At 32.4% G+C, this 9,290-nt stretch overlaps 1 protein-coding gene across 5 annotated transcripts in view; it reads left to right on the forward strand.

Annotated features, from left to right (window-relative positions):
* The window catches only part of EPHA7 (EPH receptor A7), a 181,794-nt gene extending 173,180 nt beyond the window's left edge, over positions 1-8,614 (forward strand). For 4 of the 5 annotated variants that reach the window (XM_032275230.1, XM_032275229.1, XM_032275231.1 and 1 more), the window contains exons 15-17: positions 1,840-2,033; positions 3,129-3,284; positions 5,091-8,224. In XM_032275230.1, the coding sequence (XP_032131121.1) occupies positions 1,840-2,033; positions 3,129-3,284; positions 5,091-5,205 (465 nt within the window). In that variant the 3' untranslated portion in view covers positions 5,206-8,224. Of the gene's footprint in view, positions 1-1,839; positions 2,034-3,128; positions 3,285-5,090 lie in introns of all 5 variants that reach the window. The other variant, XM_032275228.1, reaches the window with a different exon arrangement.
* The last annotated feature ends 676 nt before the right edge of the window (positions 8,615-9,290 follow it).

Consider the following 9,290-nt stretch of genomic DNA (forward strand, 5'->3'; position numbering starts at 1 on the left):
TTTTTTTTTTTTTTTTTTTTTTTTTTTTTTTTTTTTTTTTTTTTTTTAACAGAGTTTCACTCTTGTTACCCAGGCTTGAGTGCAATGGCGCGATCTCGGCTCACCGCAACCTCTGCCTCCCGGGTTCAGGCAATTCTCCTGCCCCAGCCTCCTGAGTCACTGGGATTACAGGCACGCGCCACCATGCCCAGCTAATTTTTTGTATTTTTAGTAGAGACGGGGTTTCACCATGTTGACCAGGATGGTCTCGATCTCTTGACCTCATGATCCACCCGCCTCGGCCTCCCAAGTGCTGGGATTACAGGCTTGAGCCACTGCGCCCGGCCACATTCAGTTTTAAATATATAGAGTGAAGGTGATTATGGAAAAATCAGATCAAGAGTTGAATAAACTGATGGAAATACAATCTAGTGATTAGGAGAGAGTTTGGTCTTAAATTTTATACTTATATAAATTTTCAAAAGTTACTATAACTAAGCCCATCTATTTACTTTTTAAACTTAATTTGACTTAGAGATTTTTCTTAAAGAAAAAATATAGACTTTTATTTTTTTTTCTCTTATACAAAATAATTTTTCTTTCAAACATTGTTGATGCCAGGTACTGTACTCATTGCACCTTATCCTACAACCTTTTACGTTTTAAGGTGCTATTTTTGAATGTCAGTATGCATCTTAAGGATGTGTTTCCCTAAAAGTATTAAGGTCATCAATATTTCGTAAAGTCAGCTTTTTGTCTGCCTACCTTTGGCCTTATTTTCTTCAAAAACTCAAAGATACTTTTTTTTCTCCCACAGGGTCATTTTTTTCTAACATTTCTACCATTATATCAGTCAGTATCAAATGATTTGTTCTTCCCCCTTGAATACTGTTTTTGTGTTTTCCAAGCCCTTCTTATTTCTGCTGTTTGTCTTCTTGTTCTCTTCTCTTTGCTGCTCAGATTTGGAACATTTTTGAGTTTTTAAGATCTATTTTTACCTTTCATATAAAAAAACCAAGTCTACATGATAAATAATTTTTCTGATTGCCACATACAACTGTTTATAGGGGACTATTTTCATTAACATTCAAATCTTCATATAGACAGTTTTTGTGACTGTTATTAGATATAAATAGGCAGCGGTATGCTGATTAAAAAAATAAAATAAAAACCAGCTCTCTGAATGGGAAAGCCCTAATTTGTAACCCTTCCCAATTTCCTACTGTAACCTTTCCCCCAGGCTGATTTCAATCTCCCAGTGTGAGATAAGGGAGCTTGGAGTCGGGAAGGGATGCAGTCGTCACTCATAAACCAATACAACCTCGTTCCAGCACACCACTGTCTTATAACACTAACAGTAAGCTTCATATTATTTAAAAGAATTATGTGCTTGGTAATGTTTTCCATCATAGTACATTCGGGTTATTTTGATATCCTGTTTAATAGTGAATCATTTTTGGCTGATTCTGGGTAACTCAGTTTCCTTTTACAACTTGCAGAATTTTTAAATGTATGGACCTATATGTATACTCACAATTATATACAAGTAAGATAGTTCTATAACATATTCCCTTTTGAAAACTTCTGGGATGATGTTAAAAATGTTTCCATCTATTGCATCCTGGATGAACTTAATTGCTGTTCCCTATTGCTGAATTAACTAGGAAATGTCATCATATCCTGCACTTCATGTATTCCTTAATAACATGCTTAATATTCATGGAAATTTTGGAAAAAAGTAAGTCTTTTGTGAAGCAGTGTGCCTTATTCTTATCTGAATAAATCATTTCGCCTACCAGTAAATTTGTTATTATAATTGAACCTAAATTAGTAATATTTGTGATGTCCTTTTGGCTATAGGTTATAAAAGCAATAGAAGAAGGTTATCGTTTACCAGCACCCATGGACTGCCCAGCTGGTCTTCACCAGCTCATGTTGGACTGTTGGCAAAAAGAGCGTGCTGAAAGGCCAAAATTTGAACAGATAGTTGGAATTCTAGACAAAATGATTCGAAACCCAAATAGTCTGAAAACTCCCCTGGGAACTTGTAGTAGGTAAGAAATGCCTAAGGGAATGGAATCTGGGAGAAATTAAAATAGTCACATAAACGTTTTATCTCTTCAACCCCACCCCAATGGCAAATTGACTTGTGTGTTGAAGTATAAACTCATATTAAATGTATTGTATTTATAGAAGTATTTTTTTTCTTTTCAGTTAAGCATACCTTAATTAGTGTTTAAAGAGAATGTATTAGTTATATTGTATTTTTTTAAGTTATAAATATCACTAGCTGCTTTTGTCAAAAAAACTTTATAAACTGGATTTTTGTGATAAGATAGCAGTTCATATTTTCAGACCAATATTATTATTATTACATGAGTTTTTATTACTGTTGTCCTTGTTTTCTGTTATATGCATATTAGCTATTTAGTTGTTTTCCTTCAAGTCTTTTAATAAATGATTCAATGATGTTAAAGTTTATAAAATAAATTCAATACATGATTAAAGAAGTGTACTCATTAAAAAGAGTCTATTCATTATTTGCACTTGGCTTACTTGATTGTAATGCATATTAGTAGTTATTCAGCTTCAGACTCCAGGTAAGTTTGATGCTCTGGTTTATATTGGTAGTAAGTTAGGCACTTGTGGAGGTATACGAACTCCCCAGGCATTCACAAGAGTGCCATCAGCAAAGCAGATGCGCAGTATCTCTGTAGCACACTTGTGATCCTGAACAAGTTAGAACACAGGCAAATGTGCATCATTTACTCCCAGTTACTTTTGGAAAAGCAAATGAACAATTATTTACTGATTCCAAATATTGTTGGCTGTACTTTTTAAAACATATGGAGGACAAAACCAGGTGGTCATCACATCTAAATAAAATATAAATTTAGGAGTTTGTAGTTACTGGCCACCTGGGTGCTTTAGGATTTTATTAGTATATCTATGTATTTTTTATTATATACATCAATTAAAACATGTAGATGCTTTAGGATTTTATTAGCTTATCTATGTATTTTTTTTAATTATATGCACCAATTAAAACATCCAATTTTGTTTTTTCTACACTAATTTTATATGGGCCAATGCATTACTTCTTTGGTAGTTCATGATAATAATCACTTTTCTGTTTCATGTTTATCTAGGCCAATAAGCCCTCTTCTGGATCAAAACACTCCGGATTTCACTACCTTTTGTTCAGTTGGAGAATGGCTGCAAGCTATTAAGATGGAAAGATATAAAGATAACTTCACAGCAGCTGGCTATAATTCCCTTGAATCAGTAGCCAGGATGACTATTGAGTAAGCTTAAACTCTTAAAATTATATTTAAGAATTTATTAGGTATAATCCATATGCATTAAGTTATCTTTTTTATATTAAAGTAATTTGAATCCCCAAATCAAGAAAAAAAAAATATTTCTTTAACAAGTTTTTACTATGTACCAGGCATTACACTAAATAGACCTTTAAACACATTATCTTTTTAACCTTCACAACAACTTTATTAAGTCTATAGTTTTATACCTATTTTGTGGTTAACCAGGCTAAAGTTCAGAAAATTTAACTATTTCCCCTAAGCCAACTTAACTAGTAAGTAATGACTAATATGGCTCCATAGCTGGTGTTCTAAACATCATCCAGTGAGGCTTCCTCTGTAGTTAACCTCTGTATTATTTAGATTCTATTCACTGAGGAAACTTTCTGCATTACAAAGGAGAATTTCTTTCACCATGGTTGTATTGAACATGAAAAATCTCAAAACTTTATACTCAATACTAAATGCATTAGAATATCCAATATGATTATTACTTTCTGAAGAGATCAAAAGAAGTTTAATTCAGTTAACCATAGCTGAAAAGTAAGAGTTTAACTTAGTTTTTGGAAGATGTATGATTGATCGATTTTTTTTTTTAACCTGAAAAAAAAAAAATGACCTGATAAAAGAACTTTTGATTTGCTATGAACATGAAGTTAAAAGAACTCACTTTTTCTCTCTGGCTCCATCACTAATTATGGGGTCCTGGACAATCTAAAAATCTCTGAATCTCAGTTGACTTGGTTGCAGCATGACTTTCATGGGTGACATAGTTCCTGTCAGTCAGTGTATTTGAAAATGGAAAACAATAATCAAGTTTCCATTTCTGGGAAACTATTTATGTACCGTCATTGTTTTTCCGATGTAATGAAGACCAACAATCAAATATTCTTTTCTAATACATGCCAGGAAATGTCATGAACATAAATTTAAGCATGTGCATGCTGTCTTGCGTAGTGACAGTGCATACTGTCTTGTTCAGTGTCTTGTCCACCTAGTCACTATGTGGTTGGAGTTGGTATTTTACACTTGGGTCCAAAAAGCAATCTGTAGCCCTGAAAAACCATGTTTCTTAGTCACTGCAGTGAAAAACTGCAGTGAAAAACGGCAGTTCTATAGTTTTACAATATTTTAGCTGCTTGTAAAGACATAAGTTCAATGTATATAGCTCTTAGGAAAGGCAAAAAAACACAATTTTAATTCTTATTTTAAATTTAATATATTAGACGTAGAGACTGTACATTTTAAAAGATTGTTTTTATAATATATAATCAGATTATTGAACTGAATGGAGTAAGTATGTAACCAATAATATGCTCAGAACTACCATATGGTAATTAAACTCAGTATAAAATTATGCATGATCATCGATGATTTACAATTTTTCTACCAGATCCCATCACATGTTTTCATTATACTATATCCATCTTCCAGTTAAAGGTTTCTAAACCTCTATTGCATTCGAGGCTTCATTTCAAATAACATTTCCTAACTTTTCCTTAAGTTAATAATAGTTTTAAGACTTAAATAATTTCTTATATAAAATATCAAATCACTTTAAAATAAATTGAGAGTAAATTGAGAGCCTTAGCAGTTAGGTTTTTACAAAGGAGAATGCTGATGTAGGTTACTATTCTGCTCCAATGCCGGAGTATGATCATAATATCCAAGAACACCAAGATAAGATCTGTTTGGCTAAGATAACATATTTAATGAAACAGTTGATGACAGTTTAGTACCACATTAATTCTTTGTAAGGTACCTAATAAAAAATGCATTTGTCTTTTTCAGGGATGTGATGAGTTTAGGGATCACACTGGTTGGCCATCAAAAGAAAATCATGAGCAGCATTCAGACTATGAGAGCACAAATGCTACATTTACATGGAACTGGCATTCAAGTGTGATGTGCATTTCTCCCTTTTAAGGGAGATTACAAACTGCAAGAGAACAGTACTGGCCTTCAGTATATGCATAGAATGCTGCTAGAAGACAGTTGATGATGTCCTGGGTCCTTCCAACAGTGAAGAGAAATTTTAAGAAGCACCTATAGACTTGAACTCCTAAGTGCCACCAGAATATATAAAAAGGGAATTTAGGATCCACCATTGGTGGCCAGGAAAATAGCAGTGACAATAAACAAAGTACTACCTGAAAAACATCCAAACACCTTGAGCTCTCTAACCTCCTTTTTGTCTTATAGACTTTTTAAAATGTACATAAAGAATTTAAGAAAGAATATATTTGTCAAATAAAATCATGATCTTATTGTTAAAATCAATGAAATATTTTCCTTAAATATGTGATTTCAGGCTATTCCTTTTTAAAATCATTTGTGTTTATTCTTCATAAGGACTTTGTTTTAGAAAGTTGTTTATAACTTTGGATCTTTTTAGTATTAAATCTGTAACACATTACTACACTGGGTACCTTTGAAAGAATCTCAGATTTCAAAAGAAATAGCATGATTGAAGATACATCTCTGTCAGAACATTGGTATCCTTTTTGTGCCATTTTATTCTGTTTAATCAGTGCTGTTTTGATATTGTTTGCTAATTGGCAGGTAGTCAAGAAAATGCAAGTTGCCAAGAGCTCTGATATTTTTTAAAAAGAAATTTTTTGTAAAGATCAGACAACACACTATCTTTTCAATGAAAAAAGCAATAATGATCCATAAATACTATAAGGCACTTTTAACAGATTGTTTATAGAGTGATTTTACTAGGCAGAATTTAATAAACTCGAATTTTAGGTTTATGACTATATAAAAAAAGATGAGGCACTTCATCTGAAGAATGTTGGTGAAGGCAAGTCTCTGAAAGCAGAACTAACTATCCAGTGTTATCTAAAATTCAATCTGAGCACATCAAGATTTTTTCAGTCTCGTGACATTAGGAAATCTAGGATAAATAGTTGACATATATTTTATATCCTCTTCTGTTCAATGCAGTCCAAACATGAAGGGAAATAATTGTTTTATATTATAACTCTGAAGCATGATTAAGGGGCAGTTCACAATTTTCACCATTTAAACACAAATTTGCTGCACAGAATATCACCATTGCAGTTCAAAACAAAACAAAAAGTCTTTTATTTGTGAACACTGATGCAAGAAACTTGTTAAATGAAAGGACTCTTTACCCTAGAAGGAAGAGGTGAAGGATCTGGCTTGTTTTTTAAGCTTTATTTATTAAACCATATTATTTGATTACTGTGTTAGAATTTCATAAGCAATAATTAAATGTGTCTTTATAGATATTTCAGGAATGTATACATATTGTGAGTAATGCTTTCAAAAGTTATGAAAATCATGAACTACCCCAGAATTGAACTGTTGTACTTCCAAAGAGAATTGGGCTGTTTATAATGATTTTAATAGAGAAAGATCCCAGGGATCGGTCATAATTGGTCTTGTTTGATAATGTGGGCATCCACAAACAAACAAATAACAGAAACAAAATCTGTAAATGTTCCTTTGTAAAACTTGTAAATTTTATTTATACTGTCTTGTTTTGTACACACATTTCTCTGTAGTGGGCTCTGAATACATTGAAAATGCACTATATTTTTCTATTTTACTTGCAGAGCATCACAAAAGAACAGGTATTTTCAGTGCTACATAATGTGTTTTCCCACATTTAGGACCAAAGATGGCTACAGAAAAACTCAAATGGATTGCTTCCCAAACCCCTCCCCAACCCTTTTTTTTCTTTTAAATCACTGTACAGTGTTATTTGATATTTTAATTTATTTTTTGATTGACTAGAAAAATCATTTTAATTTCACTAAAATGTTTTTTGTCCCTAAGGAAAAGTAATCTGTAAAAATAATTTTAATTAGCATAATACAGTCACCTAGACACTTCCATTTGTAATCTTTGTAATAGACTGTAAATATATTTTTGGAACTATAACACAATGTGCTTGAGGGTTATTTTTCAGTGTCTGCAGTGTATACAAGTGTTTATACTAAGTACAGCACTTTACAATTCTAATCAGTAGCATTGGCCTTTGTGAGAATGAGTGAAAGAGTTTGAGTGAGTGTTCTTAATTCCTTTTGGATTCTAGACTCACTAATAATGAAGTTCTTTTCTTGTTCATAGCTTAAGGTGCTTATTTTTTCTATTAAAATTAAATTAACAAAAAGCCATTCTAGAAATAGAAGACATAGTATGGTACATGCAAATGGTGTCTTTCCTGCTTTTTTCTAGCACTAGATTTATAGTTGAGTAGTCTTTCTTGAGTAGAAGGGCAGAATAAAAGTTTTTTTGAGTTTTTTTCAAAAATGACTTTTTCCTTCAGCAATATACCTCATCTGCCTTAAATTTTTTACAGCTCTTTACAGGGAAAGGGGAGAAGGGATGGGAAAGACACACAGCACAATAGGAAGTGTATGATTACATCACTCTCTCGTTTGTAAGTTTCTTTTCCTAATCAACATTATGATTTTGAAATACATGTATGTGAAACAAATATTAAGAGAAAAAGAATTAACATTGTAATGCTGATTGTAGTACTCTCTTCCAGAAAGAGATGAGATGGCATAATGATAAGAATGTACAACTTGCACCTTGAAATCTTTTTTTAAAATAAATTAGTGCTCAGGGGAGGAAAACTAGAGAAAGTGAACGTCAAAAATAGAATTCCAAAATTATAAAAAATGCAAATGGAAATGGCCTCCTTGCTTTAATAGAGCCACCTTTTTTAGAACTCTGTCCTCACACTTGACCTGTGTTTTGCATTCAGTACTGAAATAAAAGTAACTTGTACTACATCTGAATCTAACATTTTCTCAGCAACTGATCTGGGCCTTGTTTACTAGAACTGGTGGTTTATGCTTGTCAGAGCACTATTAGTTGAATCATATTGTATACTTATGTAATCTACATTAGCTAGTACTGTTTAGGACTATATTTTAATTGCTCTTCTTATCTGTGTTTTTAAGACAATTAAAATGGTGTAACTCACCTCTCTTTTTTTATTTAGGTAATGCTGATATTCTCCCTTTTGTTTCCTGAGTAGCCTAGAACTATGCTACTCACTGATGTGCATGTTCAAATAAATTACTGATGTGTATTTTTTTGCTATATGTGGAGAAATCATGGGGAACTCGGGGCGAGATGTGCTTTTTGTTGGATGAATTTGTCCCTCCTTGCCTAAGAAATACTACAGGGGTCATCCTTTTATAAGGACAAACTGCTTTTGAACAGTGTCTTCAATGTATCAAGCACAAATAACTCTTTCTTCAACACGAATCATAAGTCTCTTTTTACCAGCTTAAAATAATAAACAAGTCTATTAGACAATGTAAAGAAAATTCTGTCTCCAATCATTGGTGGATTCCTTTATATCCCTTACACTTTCCTTATTTTCCTATGTAATATTACAAGAAGAGATAAAGTTTTGTTGAAATAATTCAGTGGACCAATCAGAATATGAAGAAAAATGAATAGTCATTGCTTCCTTTTGTTCTCTTGCACACTAACTTAATTCCACTCTAATTATTACAAAATAACAAGATGATGCCTTAAAAGCCACACTGCCAAACATTTTAGTTAAAATCTTTTTTGCTCTTTCCTGAAACTACTATTACATAATACTTACAGTAATACATGCATGAGAAAGGAAACACTTTGTTGTTGGACGTTCACATATTTTAAACATTTGATATAATTGATCAGCTTGGATTGTTTTTTCATTTAGTCTACTGGATAATGCAAATGTTAAATCAAAAAAAAAGGAAAAACTGATAAATCTGATTGAATGATTGAGTTGTTTAACATAGAAAGTGACTCAGTGATCATTCTAACTTGCACCTGAAATGATGAAAACTAAGCACTCTCTATCTTAAAACATCACCCTCTTAAATTCCCCCCAAAATGAGAATAATAGGCAAATGTCAGATGAGGTGCCATTGCTAGCTATCATACTTGAAGTGCTGAGGCTCAGGCTACACCAGATTGAAATTTAAAGGTGATCTTAAAATCCTGGCC

Source organism: Sapajus apella, unplaced genomic scaffold (assembly GCF_009761245.1).
Source record: "Sapajus apella isolate SASKATOON/1434 unplaced genomic scaffold, GSC_monkey_1.0 scaffold6, whole genome shotgun sequence".
NCBI classification, from domain to species: Eukaryota; Metazoa; Chordata; class Mammalia; order Primates; family Cebidae; genus Sapajus; species Sapajus apella.